We start from the raw sequence: 19,732 nt of genomic DNA on the forward strand, positions 1-19,732 counted from the left end.
TAATTTTGAAAGAAAATTGTCCAATTATATTACTACGAAATTTGAATCCTTGTGAAGGTTTATGCAATGGCACAAGATTGACATGTTGTGATTTTAAAACACATGTTATAAGCGCAAAAATTGCAAGCGGCGACTTTAAAAACACACATGTGTTTATTCCGAGAATACCATTGATGTCATCAGAAGATGAAAAACCACCAGTGCAGTTTAAAAGAACACAATTTCCAGTAAAAACTGTGTTTTGCTATGACTATAAATAAATCACAAGGTCAAACATTAGATTTTGTTGGTATATATTTACGAGAACCAGTGTTTTCACATGGTCAGCTTTATGTTGCATTGTCGAGAGCAAAAGCTTCCAATTGTGTTAAGATATTAATTCGACCGTCAAACCCAGATAGTGATGACAATCGTTCTACATACAATATAGTTTATGATGAAATCATTCAAAAGGTTTTCTTGTGAATCTTTTACATGTTACTGTATAGCATCTGCTGAACTAAATAGAGTTGAACATACAGTTTGAACATACAATTTCAGCACAATAATACCCATCTTGTTTGTGGAACATGTACTTCGAAATTCGCAGAATAAAGTTGACGCACGCAGTTAAGCATATTTATCAGTTTCTACACATGATGGTGATTTTTATTGAAGTGATGATGGCGATGACATCGGCCTATAAAGACAGTAAAATGGGGATGGACAATGGGAAATATGTGAGGTAAACTCCTGAGCAGGTTGAGGCTTTGGAGAGATTATATCATGAATGTCCAAAGCCCAGTTCACTCCGTCGTCAGCAGCTGATTCGGGAGTGTCCAATTCTGTCCAACATCGGAGCCAAAACAGATCAAAGTTTGGTTTCAGAATAGAAGGTATCCAGCAAAATTATCCTGTTGGATTTTGAAAGTTGCTTTGCTTTCCTTTCATGCTTATTGGATTGTACTATTCAGATGATTACCGTGTTATATTTGTGCAAGTGCAGATGTAGAGAGAAGCAACGTAAAGAATCGTCGCGTTTTCAAGCCGTGAACAGAAAATTGACAGCAATGAATAAGCTGTTGGTGGAGGAAAATGATAGGCTGCAGAAGCAAGTTTCACAGTTAGTGTATGAGAATAGCTTTTTCCGCCAACAGACTCAAACTGTAAGCAATCTATTCTTACTTGTCTTCTTCTTGGATTTTTTAAAGATTGTGTTTTGGGTTTTGCTTATGGCAACTTTTTCTGATTAGTTAGAAGATCAAGGAAAAGAATTGGTGTAGAAATATGTAACCTAGAAATGCTACCTATAGAAGCAAGAATCTGCATATGATGTATTTTATGGTATTTCTAAACATTTTGCATTTTTATTTAGTTCGGTGGTGAATGCTTGAAAACAATGATGTCAGCGGGAGAGATAAAACCTGTATTTGTATATGGCTTTTCAGTTTGTCAATACAACTCGATGTTTCAATTTTAAAGAGTACATGCGAGCAGTAATAGTTTCGCTCTCTTTGTTTCCCCGATGACTTAGTTTTTCCTAACTGTCATACTTCAATATTGCAGGCACCCCTTACCACCAAAGACAACAATAGTTGTGAATCTGTGGTGACGAGTGGTCAGCAAAACTTGTCCGCTCAGCGTCGACCAAGGGATGCAAGCCCTGTGGGTAAGTACACATTTTCTGAGTCTAATTCCCTTTTTTTTATTTTTTGCATTATTTTCCATAGCATGTCTAATGATATATGAATATTTTCAGACTTTTGTCCTTAGCAGAGGAAACTTTAACAGAGTTTCTATCAAAGGCCACTGGAATCGCTGTGGAGTGGGTCCAAATGCCTGGGATGAAGGCTTGTTCCCTTTCCTATCTTTCAATTTATAGAAGTCATGATCAAGTTTTTGGAGTGTTGTTAACGATTTATTAACTAGGTAAATGACTCCTTTATTCACAGTTCTTTAATTGTACATGTTTTAGACTTGCGCTTTCATGGCATTATTTTCTTGCATTATTATCTCTTAAATCTCTTGGCAAAAAGAGCCGCATGGTAAAAATTCTCTCTACAATGAATTTTCTTGCTTTCTTCCTCTTTATTTAATCATCAATTAATCATAATCACTTTTGTTTTAGTTAAAATATGAAGATATTTCTTACTTATTCGTCTTGCTCCGCTTATGTTGTCAGGCTCATCAAAAATCTAAGTTTTAGCACCTCCCATTACACAATTGCATCAATAAATCACATCAGTAGAAGCTTTGCTTTTTAAGATAAATCTCTACCTGTGACACTTTAGAAGATTTGATCACGTGTACACTTACATGTACCATATTTAATTACATAATATCTATATATGCACACAAAATTATGTGATTGTTATCTTTAAGAATATCTCTCTTTCATGACTGCAGCCTGGTCCGGATTCCATTGGAATCATTGCTATTTCTCATAGTTGCTCAGAAGTAGTCTCACGTGCTTGTGGCCTTGTGGGTCTAGAGCCTACAAGAGTAAGTGTCATCCTGAATAACTTGATCAATTCAATATTTTTATTGGAATTCAAGGTGTAATTGTGCTTCCCTTAATCAAGGTTGCTGAGATCGGCCATGCATCATGGTTCCGTGATTGCCGAGCGGTGGATGTTCTCAATGTCATGTCTACTGGGAGCGGTGGAACCATTGAGTTGCTATACATGCAGGTTACTTTTAGAAAATTCATATCCGGTCCTACTTTAGTTCATGTGTGTGTCACAATTTTTCATTGAATATACTTTTGTAACTTGTTTCAACTGTACGCACCTACTACTCTGGAGCCAGCTCGTGACTTCTGGTTAATGCGGTATACATCTGTTATGGAAGATGGTAGCCTTGTGGTATGTGTCAGTAGTTATTATATTCCTTGTAAACTGACCAAATAAGAAATGGTAACTGTCCATTTTTCCTTGTTAACTTATGTTATGAATTGCTCAAATTTCAACTCTAGGTATGCGAGAGATCACTGAACAACACTCAGAATGGTCCTAGCATGCCATCGGTGCAGAATTTTGTGAGAGCAGAACTGCCTCCAAGTTGTATCTGATACGACCCTATGAGGGGGGTGGTTCAATCATTCACATAGTTGACCATATCGATCTAGAGGTGTGTTAATTTGTTAATTACATAAGACTCTTCTTCTCCCTCTCAATTTTTTGACAAAATGCTGCTAATAATCTTTTCCAGCCCTAGAGTGTTCCCGAAGTATTGCGTCCACTGTATGAGTCATCAACAGTGCTGTCGCAGAGGACAACAATGGCGGTAGGTCTAATTTATGCTCAGATATGGTTCTTCATAAGGAAAATTTAGTTCTCTTATTTTATCATCCGCTTTTCAATTAACTTTAGTTATAATTTCAGCCTGATGAATGTACTTCTGAAAACTTTTTAAATAAAATTTGGAAATGTGAACAATGTTCACGAAAGATTCTTAGTTGCGATACTGCTGTTCAGTAAAGTTTTTCTAATTATTGCTTCAATATAACAAATTTCAGGCATTACAACAATGTTTTTCTTCTCATATATCCATTGCTTTGAAATTGCTTGCAATCAGATTGCTTGGATTTTATTTTAATTTTGATTCTCTGACTGTTCTTGCTCCCAGACTATGTTGTTCGGACTCTCTGAAAATGTGGTCGGATATGTGTCGGATCCTCCAAAAGTAGTGCATTTTTGAAGGATCCGACACGGGTGCGGCTATATTTTGGAGAGTCCGCGCAACATAACTCCCAGACCCCTCCTGTTGGGATCAAACTGGGTATGTTGTTGTTGTTGACTGTTCTTACTGCTACCTGTTTTTGTAATTTTCTATAATTCGTTTAGTTTCCCTAGTGTAGGATGGCTAAGGGGTGTACTGTAAGTTCCTAAGAGTTCCTTTGAAAAGGAAGGATTGAAACTTACGGCTTAGGCTCTTTTATTCAATTACTGCCTTCCCCAAAAATGAGTTCCCTCAATTCATTTAATGTATGACACTATAGACCCAACATGTTCTGATGGTATTGATGTTAGTTGTAAAGTTTTACCGTATGGAGCATATTCAACCTTCTATTAGTTGGAGCGAGCATATTCAACAGTCTATTAATTGGAGCAAACACCTCTTTTGTTTAATAACCTTGTTTAATTGAGACATGTTATAGCAAGTTTTAAAAATCAAAATGATTAAAGCTCCTTAGAGGTATTTATATCCCATGTGAATATAGCAGACATTGGAGTTCAAGGGAGGCTCTTTGGCCTCGGCTAAATATTTAAATTGTTTAACCTCATAATACTATTATCACCTTCTGTAACATAGCTGATTGCTATGTATTGGCTGTAGAATTTCACTTTAAAATTGTATAGAAAGGTCAAAATTTGCTTTTCTGGGGTAGTCCTACCTTAAGATTAAAAACTGAAAGAGGTAAGACAGTAGCGAGGATGATGTTTGTCAATGATTTGCATGAGTAGGATATCCAGATGTTTAGTGTGGATTTCAGAAGAATAATCATGCTTGGACATTTTGTTCTTTGCTCAAGTACAATTTTTGTATTCATAGATCTTACTTTCAAAGAAAATTTTGGTTTTGTAGTTGGAATGCTACCTATGATAGTCTGCTGGGAACCAACAAGCCATTTCCCAATCCTATTCCACTTGCTGTAATTCCTCTTGACAAGAAACTTAAATGTATTGAATGCTTCTCATACTGTGCTTTATTTAACTTTCCCACTGTTACAAAAAATGTGCTTTACGTAACTGATAAATTCGTTTCTGCTAGAATTTTTTGTTCCTCTGAGAATTTTGGCTGCCTAGAAATGTTACGAATTCATGTAAAAGGTTTTCTGATTTGTCATTTGCAACTCTCTAAGAAGAGAGGTGGAAAAAATATTATTTTGACAATTATAATGATTTTCTCATCTTTAACATTGTTCTTTAATCTTAAAGAAAATATAACTAGGACATATGATATACAAAGATACTAATAAGAGAAGCCTGGCCAAACAAGGCTATCTGCTGCTTTTGGATAATGATCGTACAGTAACCTGAAAGTGCATGATGTTTGAGTCTCTTAGAAATATGCTTGGCCAAAAGCAATTTTTATTATGTGGTTGCAATTTCTTGGAAGATACTGGATTTACTTTGCTGAATTTCAAGAACTAAAAAAAAAAGAAACAGAAAAATGAAATCTCTAACTATCCAAATAAACTTTTTTAACAATGCTAAATGTTAGTTGAAACAGTTCTCATTAATTTTTTGATAAAAAAAATACTGCCCTTTCATTTCATTCATGATCATCATCTCCTTTATCATATTGCTCCAAACTGTTACTAAACTTTCCTTTTTGTATCTTTTCCCTACATGAACTTTTGTTGTACTGTGAAAGTTGATGAATTTTTATTGTACAATATTTTAGTCCAGTAGCTAATAGCCCTTTTACTTACTTCTGAGAGGTCTCTTTCTCTTTCTCTTCACACTTTCACATTTACATTTCTCTTTCTCTCTTTTATTCTCTTTCGTTGGTTCTTTTTCTAACTCACACAATCTTCATGTGATTTCGTTTTTGTTTGTTGCTTTTCCACCCCTTGTCTCTTTTGATACGGGTGACAAATATCTTCTCTTGCTGAATAAAATTTTTAGCTTCTTTCAAGGTATGTAGATTCAGGGAATACAAAGACATAAAGGATAAATCTTTTGTAGTATAAAATGGATATGAGGAATAGTACATCTTCAAAATCTTGGTTAACATCACTTTCTTATTCTGTCTCCATACTAGGATTCAGCAGTTGTTAAACGGTTAAGATTCATCTTCCTCTTTCCATGTTTGCAAAGGACTCTTCTATCTTCTACTGATGTGTTGCTTTTGCTTACTTTCATTGTGTTTGCAGTACAAAGGTTGTACTCAAAAGTTGACGTCTAATGAGCTCTCTACTTCTAGCATTGATAAGCATGTTATTGCACACAACAGAATTTCTGGTAGAACCAATCTTTGGTCAAAGTTGTCTCTAATTTTGTCAGGTTTTTTGGCAGCGGTTATCGTAAGTAATGGCATTGATGAAAGGCAGAATTTTTCCAATACAATCCTTGGCAACGATGCAAATTTTGAAACAGGGATATTGCAGAAATCATGTATGATGTTATCCACTTATGTAGATGTCTCACCTAGTTGAATATATAGTTATCAGCCATAACTATTGTAGTTTGTTCCATACATGCATAATATGCAAGTTTTCCATACAATCTCAGTGACGAGATATACAATCCTAACAATAGATTCTTATAGAATAAAAGTTGAAGCTTAACAGTTGGACTTATCTCAAATTTCGTTATTGTGAAACGTTATTGCTTCTTTTATTTTGCTTACTGTTGCTTCTTGTAACAATTTTTTTAAAGAAATATTGGGCCCGGGCTCCCACTAGTATTTATATGCATTCTGATGGGGAGCGCCTGTGAAGTACCCTCTTTACTCCAATAAGGTCAACATGACATTTGTAATATGAAAATTACCTACCCGGATCTAGGGTAAGATAATTGCACTTGCGTAACCTTCATTTGGAAGCACCCAAGGAGCTGCTCGCGGAGGAGCTGAGGAGGGTCTGGAATGTTTTCATTGACCTAGCGGCCTCTTCCTTGAGCTTAAGGTACTAGAGGGACCACATCTTCAGCATTATCATCTACCTCCTCCCCCGGGAGAACATTTTCGATAGGATCATTATTTGTCATTTTGTACTTGAATCGATTAACTCACACAAGTTAGTAAAACAGAAGGAAAGAAAGACAAGACACATAACTAGTCAGATAGATAGCCAAAAGCGTTTAACTCCTCGGCAACGGCGCCAAAAAGTGATCGGCTCCAACCCTGCACCAATATATGATGGGGAGGAGTGGTCGATGCAGCTCTTACCCGAAAGGTCGGGATCGATTTTCATAGGGAGTTAATATTGGTTGGGAGTTGGGTTTCTATCTAATCTAGTTACGTGTGTTGCTTTTAACTGAACTTCTAACCATGCTTGGCTTTGCTTCTATTCTACTTTTAATGCTATTGATTACTGAAAATAATCTAAGTACAATGTTTTTGTAAGAGTTTTCTCAATTGATAAAAAATACTAGGGAAGTGACTTACACCTAGGCGAGTATCTAATGGGATCTAAAATTTATGACAAGCTTGTTATATTTGGGGTCGTGATATAACCTTTACACATAATTACTCACTCTATACCTCTCGGTAGTTTTAGTAACTTTACCCTAATTGGCTTTCTCAAGCCTAATTGGGTGTACAAACAATGCAAGTAAAATTGGCTCAAGTCGGGTATTACTATCTCTAGGTTTAACCCTTTAATTGAGGCTATCAATCTCTTGAATGCACCCCAATTCCTTGTTAGCCTAATTTTCCTAGAATTAGTCTCTCTTTCTCAAGAAGAGTTTAAGTCATAAAGGCACGAATCAGTGTTTGCAACCACCAATTCTACTATTAAAGTATGAATCAAGCTAAAATATTACTAACTCATAAACAATTAAGCCCTAAAATTGAAGACCCATTAAATACCCAATGTAGGATTGGGTCACAACCCTAGCTAATGAGTTTAGCTACTCATAATCAAGGTAAAAATCAAAGATGGAAATGAAATATAAGCCATAAAAGTTGATTAAAAGAATAAAATCTAAGAATATAAGTTAAAGCTACTCTGAAATTACTCTAAATGGTAAAGTACGACTGTTCACGAGCTCATTGATACAAAAGATAACCTAAAAATGTGAAAAAGGTCTATTTATACACAGCTAAAATTAATGGACAAAAATACCCCTACGGAGGTTCTTCTGTCAGCGAAATATTGGGCACCTCAGCGCATGAACTTTCACGACTGCGCAAAAACAAGCGCGGACCGCGTTTCTTCAATATTGTGCTTGGTTTGGACTTGATTTCGCGGACAACGTAAAAACCACTACCTTTGTGTTAGCATCAACTGTGGTTGCATAATCTGGACGCGGACCGCGCTTCACAGTCAAGCTCAACTTGCAGAGTCTCTGGACTTCCATCAACGTACTCAGCGAAAATATCACCGCGCCCGCGTCACGTATTCCGCGGCCACGCTACTTCATCGCGGTCAGCGGTCTCTATTGTACCCAGAATACCTTCTCTGAATCTCAATTCTGTAGAACGCGTAATTGTGGCCGCTTCAGCGGTGGACCTTCTGCGGCCGCTCTTTTCCTTCGCGGTCAGCGCTTTTCTCTCAACTTTGAACTTGTGCAAATTTAACTCCTTCATGAGTTGATTATAGCTTTCTTGTCTCATTTTGACCAAACCCTGCAGATAAGCACAATAAGTTAGTTTTCGGGAATACTTTTACACATTTTGATCCAAAACCTAAGCAAAAGAGAGTATAAGATAGGCTAGAATCCATAGTTATCATTCCTCAGAACCAAGAATGAAACTTTTCCAGTCTTTGCTGCCTTTATGAAGCAGATTCAAGTGAAGATGATAATGTTGTATGCATAAGATCAGATCATGGCATAGAGTTCGACAATGCAAAATTCGATGAATTCTGTGCTGAAAATGGTATAAGTCATATTTGTTCAGCTCGCAGAACACCCCAACAAAATGGTGTTGTGGAGAGGAAAAATGGGATTCTTGAAGACATGGCAAGGACGATGCTAATTGACAGTGGTGTACCAAAAAGCTTTTAGACGGAGGCGGTCAACACTGCTTGCTATTTGATAAACAGGTGCATGATCAGGTCCCTCTTAAACAAGACCCCGTATGAATTGCTAAATGGGAGGAAACCCAAGCTGACTCACCTGAGAACGTTTGGTTGCAAATGTTTTGTTCTTGATAATGGTAAGGAAGCGCTGTGAAAATTCGATGCCAACAATGATGAAGGAATCTTTCTTGAATATTCCTCCCAAAGCAATGTGTACAAGGTCTGCAACAAAAGGACTCAATGTGTTGAAGAAAGTACACATGTAATCTTTGATGAATCACACCATTTATGTAGAAAAGATTCACATGATAAGAATGATCAAGATGGAGAGCAGTCAAAGGTTCCTGGAGAAGTTATTGATATGGCAAATGGAAAAGCTGATCTGATGAGTCAGGTCAAAAAATCTAATGAAGAGGATGCAGCAAAACCTCCAGCTGATAAAGAGGAACCCAGTTCCTCCATTACAACAACTAAAGAAGAAAACAAAGTCGCTAATGTCGTGCAAGGAACTCCTAATGCTAAGTGGAGAAGTGGAAATCATACTTCCATTTATGCTAACGATAGATCCCATTAAGGGGAACTTGGGTCCTCTCACAATGAGATTCAGGTGTCCTACTAGAAGCACAAAAGTTCACATCCTCTTCAGAATGTGATCACTCCTTTTGATTCAGGGATTCAAACCAGATCAAAGACGAGAAACATGTTTTCCTTCTCAACTTTCCTTTCTCAAATTGAGCCCAAAAATATCAAGGAAGCATTGAAAGATACTGACTAATTATTGCTATGGAATATGAACTTCATCAATTTGAGAGGAACAGTGTATGGCTCCTCGTTCCTTGACCTTCAAATAGAACTGTCATAGGAACTATATATGTCATGACCCAAACAGATGGGTCGCGACGGGCACCCGATACCTTACTCAACCGATTACCAACGTAACGTATCTTTCTTATTATATCATCATATACACATGACATACAGGCCTTTTTGATGTCCTTATTTGCCTATAATCATCCGTAGTTGCTTACTTTCATGCCCTTGTGCTTGTATGGTTGCTTCTGAACTGATATTTTGACTGCCTTCCTAGTGGCACTTTCTTTTATCCCCATAAAACTCATACGGTACCTTTAACTACCCCGACTCTTGTTTGAGTATATCTCAAGTATTATAATGATATTCTCCGAGGCTGAATTCTCCATGTTGGGTTCTACTATGTTTATCTTACACGATCTGATGACTCGTCTATAACCTCCTATTTAGCCATAACTGGATCTTCCTGACCAATTACTAACTACTCATTGGCCCATTTTCATATCAATATTCCTCGTAATCTTTCTTGGTTTATTTACTTTGTTTTAACTTACGTCTCGTACTGGCTCCTTATTTATTAATAACAACTCAGGAAGGAACCTTTACTTCCTTTCCTTGACATCATACTTGCACAATATTCTTGAATCGTAGCGTATCTGTAAGATTTGGATAAGTGTCATCTCATTCCTCTTTCATTTATCGCATTCTTCCTTTACCACTCTATAGTCACTAGAACCACTTAATTCTGACTTAATGCCACATCACTCCATATTTCCCCATTTAGGGGTGTACTAAAAACTGAAGCCACAAGGATCTACCTATAGATGTTTTACCTTTTTATCTTTGATGTCATTTCTCAACATCAATGATCCTTACTCGCCTTGCGGCAATCCTTTTGTACCAATGATGACAAATTCCCTTACTCGCTAGGGTGACACTTAGCGTAACTAGCACATACAGTCTCTTAAGCTTAACTTTTCTCATATCGCTTGCTCTAGGGAAGCGTCTCCCTGAAGACCATTCTCTAAATTCATCATGGATCTTCTTCTATGGTCCATTCTATTACCGCCGGAATGAAATTTAAATTCCCATGATGCCGAGTACTTTCCAATCATTCAATCCCTAATTCATATTTAGTTTATCTTGTTTACCAGTCTATACTAATTTTTGTTACTCTAGGGATTAACTCTCCCCTCTGGTAGTCGCGTTGGAGTCACGAACTTATTTCTCGAAATAAGGATATAACCTTATGGCCTATACTCTTTTATTTTCTTAAGGCCCATCACCTTTCGTCTCTTCCTTCATTTGACTATAGGTTCTGTAACACTCTACCATTTTTATTCATGTATCACACCTTATTCATAATGCTTCCTTATCTCTCTTCTCATTACTCTGCTAATATTTCTGCATATCCCTTTTCTTGTGAAAACTTCAATACGACATTCTTTCGCTTTTAGCGTTCCTTTGCTCCATCCAGTGGCTCTTCAAGTTGCTTAACGTTCTCGCTTTACTAGGGACACGATCCACACTAAGGTAATATTTATCCCTTCAAGGCTTATAGTGCATGTCTTTGTAGTACTCCTATCTGGATGTACTATTTTAGGGTGAACCATTGAGGTGTCTCACAGGGAGATCCATTACCACGTTTGCACTATCCTTTGAAAACGTCAACTAACTCTACCAATCCATCCACTATTTTCGGTTACTATATCCCCAGTCGGATCCTGATAACTCGTCCTTTTCTTAAACTATGTCTGTTAGCCCCCATAGGGCATAACTGAGATGGGTACGACCAATTATACAAACCTCTGTTACCATTGAATATAACTTAAAAAGCTTATATTCCTCTTCCTGAATTATAAACACCGTTAACCTTCATTAACTGGGCGCCTCGTACTTTTCTTCATCTTACTTCTTTTACTTGTTGACACTTGTATTTACCTTCTAAATCTCTCATTGCCTTTCACCATTAAGGTGGATATGTATTCTTGCCTTAAGATCCTTACCAAGAGGCTTACACCTTTTAGTACGCACATGATCTGCTGGAGACCTCACATTTACTTATCATAAACATGATGCAAAGTCGAGTTCCTCTGACTCAACTCTCCCATAACTATATCTCTTACCACCTATCTTTCTGGATGTAGGCATCGTCATATTATGAATAAGGTAGAGTTTAGGAAATTGAGTTCTTACAACTGAGCTCTACCACACGATCTAGAGTAAGAAGAAAGAGTGACAGTCCTAAATACCTTGTAGCCTCCTGCTTATAAGTGTGGTGCACGACACACCCATAAACAAGACTCTACTAGACACGGCTTGGAGACATCCCTATAATAGAACTGCTCTGATAGCACTTTTGTCACGATCCAAACCGATGGGCCGCGATGGGAACCCGGTACCTTACTCAACCGAGTACCAACATAACGTATTTTTCTTATTACATCATCATATACACGTGACATACGGGCCTAATAAGCCAACATGATCTTTTATAAACACGAAGCATAGGTCGACAAGGCCGCACAATTGTTCACGTACACGACATATGTCTACAAGCCTCTAAGAATACATAAATATCATAAAGGTCGGGACAGAGTCCCTCTATAACAAGCAATACACGTCTAAATCATACTAACCAAACATACAACTCCGAAGCAAATAGAGCGCATCAACATCTTCCGCTGAGCTGATAGCCTACTTTGAGGGCTCTCGACCTGTCTATCTGGGCCTGTGGGCATGAAATGCAGCGTCCTCAGGCAAAAGGGATATTAGTACGAATAATGTACCGAGTATGTAAGGCATATAAATAAGTACATAAGAGACATGGAAGAAATATAGGGTACATGACTCAACCTATAAGTCTGAATAACTTTGTAAATCATAATTTACTTTTAGCGTCATGCATATGTGTATGAACGTCATGTCTTGCATAGGTACATGTTTCATAACACCATCAACCTCTGCGGGCATCCCATCATATCATATCATCCATTGTGGGCAAAATCATCATCATATACCAGCTGATCAGGTAGTGGTGCGTATATAACGCCATAACCTTTCCCATGTCCCATATACATATATTTATATATATACGCGTATATAACGCTATTTGAGTACATACATATATATGCGTATATAACGCCGTTTGAATCATATTTCAGCCACTGTGGGCAACATCATCATCATATACTAGCTGATCAGGTGGTGGTGCGTATATAACGTCGTAACCTTTTCCCATATCCCATATACATATATTTACATATATACGCGTATATAACGCCATCTGGTCATGGATCAATGCACATTTATGAAATGCATGAAAAATACGTAATAATCTCAATATTCCTTCGGGATAAATTTTTCCAACTGCGTATTATTCTGAGACCCACGAGCAGAAGATAAAATATTATGACACACGAAAATTCAAGAACATAGATATCTCTAATACTTCTATGGATATAGTCATTCATGGAATTTGTGCATTTGCACGTTTCGTTCGTATCGTATGGATCATGCCAAAAGAAAGAAGGGATAGCCTTAACATACATGAGTCGATTCTATTGACAATTCTTTAACACACGTTAATTATGACAAAATATGGAACAAGTGGTATGAAAAGCTCGAAGCAATCGCGTAGCTATGCAAAGAAAATCTTGGCCGAAACTTTTCCTTAAGAACTTAGCAATAATGTTGCCACTTGGAAAGTTGAATTAACGCTGCTTATGTTTCTATCCAAGGTTTGCTATTGGAAAGGAAATCTTGGATTAGAAAGCGACTTGAGTAGTAACGTTTTTTGGCTGAAACTTCTTTAAGAGATAAGAGAATAATATTAAAGCTTGGTTGGATTTTTCTCTTAAAAGATTGTAAGGTTATCCTTAATTATTAGGTGGCTTCACATAATTAATGCTAGGTGTCACCTTTCTTTCAAAGTGTGACACCTTGCTACCTTTGATACTTAGTCACTAAATTGAAAGGTTTGATTTCCACGTTGGGGGAGGAGTTAAATCTTATCCCACCCTTTAATTAATTACCTAATAATTAATCAATTACTCATATAATTAAGAATTATCTCAAATTACTTAAAATACTACTCATTTTTAACATATCCTATACACCTTACTATAATGTCATGGGGTACCTTGTATGGTACTAATCCATAAATATCGGGTATTATAGCTCGGCCAGTATTTTATTCGAACATGCCAAACTTCGATGAAAATTTATTTTCTTTGACTTGCTTCCCCTTTCACCTTTACGAATTTATTCATCGCTTGTGAAATAGCATAATCTTTATAATCTCCAAATAATCTTTTACTTGGACTGATGTCAATTACTTTACGACAAATTCAATGTATAATACTACATGGTATAACATCGTCGTAACTTAATACTGCGAAGTGTGACATTACCGTAATGTAATACTGCAGGGTAGAACACTGTCCTAACTTAATACTGCTGGACGTAACATCATCGTAATATATTACTGCAGAGGGTGACATCATCGTAACATATTACTACAGAGCATATCATAACATATTACTACAGAGCATAACATTGTCGAAATATAATACTGCGGGAACAATATGGGTGTTCAGAAACAAGCTTGATGAGTTTGGGAATACAACAAGGAATAAGGCTAGCTTAGTGGTTTAAGGCTATAACCAAGAAGAAACTGTTGACTATGATGAGACTTTTGCTCCAGTTGCACGAATGGAAGCAATCAAAATTCTCATTACCTTTGCATCTCATATGGAATTCAAATTGTTCCAAATGGATGTCAAGAGTGCATTTCTGAATGGGTATTTAAAGGAAGAAGTCTTTGTCAAACAACCACCTGGTTTTGAATGTCATAAATATCATGAATATGTATTCAATCTTGACAATGCACCATATGGTTTAAAGTAGGCCCCTCGTGCATGGTATGAAAGGTTGTTCAGGTTCCTTCTGTAAAATTGACACCACTCTCTTTTTGAAGAAACGGGGGAGGAACCTGCTGATTGTGTAAGTTTATGTTGACGATATCATTTTTGGTGCAACAAATGACTCCTTATGTGAGGAGTTTGACAAGCTTATGGGAAGCGAGTTTGAGTGAGCATGATGGGGAGAACTGAACTTTTTCCTAGGTCTGCAAGTTAAGCAAACCTCTAAGGAAACGATGATAAGTCAGTAAAAATACATTAAAGAGCTTCTAAAGAGATTTGAGATGGAAAGTTCAAAAATCTTTGATAATTCTATTGCCACTGCCAATCGTCTGGACATGAATGGACTTGGTTCTCCTGTTAACGAAACCATGTATAGAGGTATCATTAGTTCACTCTTGTATCTCACAGCCAACAGACCAGATATTGTATTCAGTATGGGATTATGTGCTAGATTCCAATCAAGTCCAAAGGAATCTCATTTGAAAGATGGGATTCTAAGGTATCTCAAAGGAATACAGGACTTGGTCCTCTACTATCATTCAGGAGACAATTTTGACTTAATTGGGTATGCTGATGCTGATTATGTTGGTTACTTGGTGGATAAACATCTGTCATGGCACATTTTCTGGAATTATGCTTGATTTCATGGGGTGAGAAACAAAACTCTGTGGCTCTTTCTACTGCAAAAGCTGAATATTTGGCAGCTGCCTCCTGTTGTGCTCAACTGCTGCGAATCAAGCAACAACTAAAAGATTTTGGTTTATTATTCTGATTGTGTATCATTACTGTGTAACAACACAAATGCTCAACATGGCAAAGAACACGGTCCAACATAAGAGAATAAAGCACATTGATGTGCGACATCATTTTCTCAAAGATAATATTGAAAAAGGTCTCATCGCATGAAGTTTTTCAAAATAGAGGACCAGGTAGATAATATCTTCACCAAAGCATTAAGCAGAGAATACTTTGAAAAGAATCGACTAACATTAGGACTGATAAAATCAAACTGAGCACCAAGACCTTCAATAATTGGCTATGAAAGAATGAACAGGTAAACTACTAAAAAGTGTTTTTTGGAAATTTCTAACTCATTTCTATACCATTACAGGTAGACACGCATAACACTATAGAGCAAACAAGCAGCTAATAATATTGTATTTTGGTAAAAGGATGAGGCTCACATTTACAAAACTCAGTCAAGGAACCTGGTTCCTTTGAATCAGGTTAGTAGTTCCTTTTACACTCATGCATATTTTAAACAGCTATAAAAGTTCCACGTCATTTAATGTGTCAGCCTCTCTCTCTCTCATCTCTTAAAGCCCAAACGTCATACCCATTACAAACCGACCCGTCTACCCAGTCCATTTCACCTTTTTGTAACCGGTCCATCATCCCCTCTAAATAACCCCAAAAGACGTTCTACTCACAATTGTCTACATCAAAGCCATCAAACTTCTCTCTTCTCTCAAAAACTCTCTCTTTTTTGTGTATTTTCTTCCAAAATTTCACTGTCTTCCCAGAATCTAGAGGTTTCTAATGTTACCAGTGTCACTCCCACCGCATCTTCGTCTCACGAAGTGTGAGCCTAAGTCTCAACCTTCACCCAGTGAAAACCCCAATTCAGACTAACAATCACCCATTATTTCTTCTCCAGCCCCATCAAGTTCTGGTTCTCATTGTTCGTAAAAATAAAAACCCCAATAGATTTGTCACCACAACTTATACCTCTGCTTTGCTGGAAAACATGGCAGATGACGACATGTTTGGCAGAGAAGAGGGACCAAAGGTCTCCAGTCAGTAGGCTAGGGAAGTATCTACATCCCAACAAAATGTTGCTGGTAGTGGTGAAGCATCAGAAGTGTCTGCTCCAACGTTTGATCTGAATGTGGTCTTTTCGACAGGTAATGCTACTCCTGCATCTATTATTTTAACCTATTGGGTGTGAGTGAGAGAGAAGATATAGAGAATATGCTACTTATTTCTACCAATGGAGGGTTGGTTGGGGAATATAAGTGTGGTGATGTGACCGCTGGGTCTCAAGGGGGAAGGAGAAGGAAATGGAGTTGGAGGTGGGGAACTGGTGCCTTTTGAAAACTTTGTACCAGTCAGTACTATAGGGGAACCAACAGAGGGGCATGCTCCCTCTACCCAAGAAGAGTACTCTTCTCCTACTTGGTATGAAACCTCATGCTCCTCAAAAGATCCCCTAGTCAGTACTGACCTTGCTCCTTCTCCTCACTTTGATGCAGTGTTGTTGGATTTTGTTATTCCTGAGATGAGATCCTTATCTAAAGAGGAGAATAATAACAGTGAGGAAGACTATGATAATGTGACTGTGACAAGCTTCATTGCTACTAGAAGTGATAGGGTAGTTCCTAAAGAGCCCGTTCTTAAAAGACCCACTACTAGGCAGCACAAGAAAGAAGCTCTTGAGAGTGCTATGAAGAGAAACAAGGAGGGGAAGAAAAGAAGGAGGCTGGTGAAAGGGGAAAGCTAGTGAATGAAGAGGATGTGCTTCTGAAAAACATTGTGAATGTTGAAGATGAAGGGCTGAATGAGGAACCTGCTTCCTTAATTCATAATTCCTCTAAGAAATCTGTGCTTACAAAGCCTAATAGAGGATAATCTATGAAAAATGTGGAGCTTGATAAAGAGAAAAGTGTTGAAAGAGAGGAGTCTGGTGAGAAAAGGGAGTCTACAAAGAAGGAGAAAAGTGTGAAGAAACCTCAGAAGAGGAAGGCAAGTGACAAGAGGAACCTGGTTCCTCCAAGAAAGCCAAAGTGGATGTGTCTGAAGTTGAGAGAAGAGAAAAACTTACGAAGCAAAGGGTGTTATGGGGCAGAGCGTTTGACGCTGACATTCTTGAAATGTCAGGCATGAGACAGCTGTTTGCAATCTGTGAGTTTTAGAAGAGGACTCATCTGTTTAATATCTAGAGTCCAAAGGTTTATGAAGAGGAGGTTTGCAATTTCTATGTAGATCTATTTACTGTGGAAGACGACAGCTTGAAGGTTAATGGAGTGGATTTTGTGATGGATGAGGAAGTTCTAGGAAGTATCTTGGGTGTGCCCACTGAAGGGCTATCATCTGTTGAAAGGACCTGTTCCCCTGACTTTAGAAAATTCATTCTAAAAGCTCAGGTTGTTCAACAAGAGGAACAGGTTCACAAGAAGGCCCTCCTTCTAGAGTATCAACTTATGTTTGAAATGGTGAACAAGGTTGTTGATACCCAATTTTTTTTCTATATATTTTTAAATATGCATAAATACCTTCAAAATATCATATATATGCATATATAAGCATACACAAGGTTTTTATAATTTTTCTCATAATTTCAAGGGTTTAAATTGATTTATTTCTCCCCTTTTATTCATAAAATTTCCAATAATTATTTCCAAAATTATTGTTATGATAATTTATTCATTTAATCTCTGTACTTATGCCAAAATATGTTTGATATATTTTTATGCATTTTTTTATAATTGCATGTGGTATTTTTCAAGCTAATTTGCATATAATTGCAATATTAGCCTTTTTAATGTATAATTACATTTTATGTGCATAAAATTGATCTCTATATTTTTAAAATGATAATTATATATTTTAAATCATTTTTGCACATTAAATTATTTTCCAGAAATTAATTATTATTTATTAAAAATTAAATGGGGAAAAGTGGCTATTTAAATTATAGCCTGATTTGGCATTTGAATTGCAACCTAAATTGAACCCAACCCTAGCCTAATTTCCTATTAAATAACCCGACCCAGGCCCCAAACACTTACCCGACCCAAAACCCATCAGATCCTGGCCATTGATCTAAAAGATCAACGGCCCTCATTTGTTCTTTCCTTTTTAATTCCAAACGACCCCCTAACCCTAATCATTTCCAAACCCCCGGCGCCTTTGAATCATGTGGTCTCCTCTCTTCTATCAACCTAACCCTAATCCCTCTTCAACCGTCGCCTCCTTATCCGGTCTTCTTCGGTGACCACCTTTCAACCCCAAACCTCTAATGGTTCCTCCATCGGCTTGCTCATCATATCTGAGGCCTTCAAGGGCCCTAGGCCATATTGACTTGTATCTAGGGTTGTTGTTTTGGCTGTTCATGATTTCTCCGGTGTGATTTTGGACAAAATCATACTATATTTGTTACGATCTATGAAGTTCTAAGCAGGTTCTTCTATCTCTACTTGGGTTTCCTTTGAAACCCTACTTTTCATTTGTATCTCTTAGATCTGAGCCATTTTTAAATGATTCAAGCATGTTCCTTCTATGCTCTACACTGTTCTCAAACCTTTTTTGAAAAATCATCAACTTTAAGCTGTTTTACTTTCTTTTAAAAAATTAGGGGGTTTTCGGAACTTCTTCTACACTTTGTTTAAACTGATTCTTTATGTTTGAAACTTCTATCCTTGCATATCATGACTGATTCTATGTTCTTACTGCTTTTTCAACTCGCCTATGTTAAAAGCCCTAATTTTTTAGATCTTCTTTATTTTGGTTTTGTGTGTTAGCATGACTACTCTATTCTTGTTAAGTTTCTATGGTTACCGTGCTTCGAATAGGTTTTACTGAGTCCTTAGCCTACTTATATCACCTCTATGTGATTGTATTCATCTTGATTATTTAAGACTTACCTCTTTTTATCGATATTGACTTTGCCTGTTTGCTACGTCTGTTTGTTCTTCTCTATTTATATGTTGAAGTAAGAATCATAACTCCCTCTTGATTGATTCTGATTTCCTTATTTGATGGTTTGATTGAAAGATTTTCTGTTAAAACCCTAAAATTCTACCTCGTCTGTTTAAATTGACTGATCCCCCTACCTTATTTGCTGTGGTACTTTATTCTTACTGAATCATTTCCTTAATTGGAGTTTTCTGAACTTAGTCCTAATTGACTACCCTATGCTTACTAAACTTTGATTCTTTCCTTATTAGTCATGTACTGATTTTCTTGCCTTATATGCTGCATGTTCTTACCGTTTGAATTAATTCCCTTAACTCAAGGGAGTACTTGCCTTGATTTTCCGACTGACTGATTCTGAGTTCCTTAATTACCATGCTACTATAATTCTTACCTTATTTACTACCTGTTTTAAAACTATAAATACTCTAGTCTTTCATTAGCACAACACATGAACTCTTGGGGTTCAAAACTATCTCTCATACTAAAAAATGTCTGCTCTCTCTCTTGTGTTACTTGCTACTGTTCTAAGTTAGCCGGCTGCAAGCCAGGGCAAACCATTTGTGCTCTCTTGTTCTTTCATTCTGCTTACTTTCCTCTTCACTGGTATGTCCTAGTTTCAATTCAAAGTTCC

The 19,732-nt window shown here is 37.1% G+C and overlaps 1 protein-coding gene across 5 annotated transcripts; it reads left to right on the top strand.

Annotated features, from left to right (window-relative positions):
* The first annotated feature begins 1,545 nt into the window (after positions 1–1,545).
* Positions 1,546–6,283, top strand: LOC107776703 (uncharacterized). Of its 5 annotated transcripts, none has more exons than XR_012710700.1 (7): positions 1,546–1,648; positions 1,739–1,908; positions 2,386–2,481; positions 2,562–2,669; positions 2,788–2,843; positions 2,954–3,108; positions 3,190–6,283. XR_012710700.1 is itself a non-coding variant. In XM_075255361.1 (7 exons), exons 5-7 carry the CDS (start codon positions 3,224–3,226, stop codon positions 6,140–6,142), a joined length of 390 nt encoding a protein of 129 aa, XP_075111462.1. In that variant the 5' UTR covers positions 2,347–2,481; positions 2,562–2,669; positions 2,788–2,843; positions 2,954–3,108; positions 3,190–3,223; the 3' UTR covers positions 6,143–6,283. The 5 variants fall into 5 exon arrangements, 1 of the variants encoding a protein (XP_075111462.1); XR_012710702.1 differs by lacking the exons at positions 1,546–1,648; positions 1,739–1,908 and having other exon boundaries at positions 2,347–2,481; positions 3,190–3,264; positions 4,567–4,661; positions 5,861–6,283; XM_075255361.1 differs by lacking the exons at positions 1,546–1,648; positions 1,739–1,908 and having other exon boundaries at positions 2,347–2,481; positions 3,190–3,264; positions 4,567–4,633; positions 5,861–6,283.
* Positions 6,284–19,732: the final 13,449 nt, after the last annotated feature.

The sequence above is a fragment of the Nicotiana tabacum genome, chromosome 6 (genome assembly GCF_000715075.1).
Source record: "Nicotiana tabacum cultivar K326 chromosome 6, ASM71507v2, whole genome shotgun sequence".
Taxonomy (NCBI): domain Eukaryota; kingdom Viridiplantae; phylum Streptophyta; class Magnoliopsida; order Solanales; family Solanaceae; genus Nicotiana; species Nicotiana tabacum.

Excerpts from the sequence above, each read along its gene's own strand:
- LOC107776703 (XM_075255361.1), top strand. The coding sequence starts at position 3,224 with ATGAGTCATCAACAGTGCTGTCGCAGAGGACAACAATGGCG. Across the intron at positions 3,265-4,566 it reads CGCAGAGGACAACAATGGCG|TTGGAATGCTACCTATGATA; the intron begins GTAGGTCTAATT and ends TTGGTTTTGTAG. Across the intron at positions 4,634-5,860 it reads CCAATCCTATTCCACTTGCT|TACAAAGGTTGTACTCAAAA; the intron begins GTAATTCCTCTT and ends TTGTGTTTGCAG.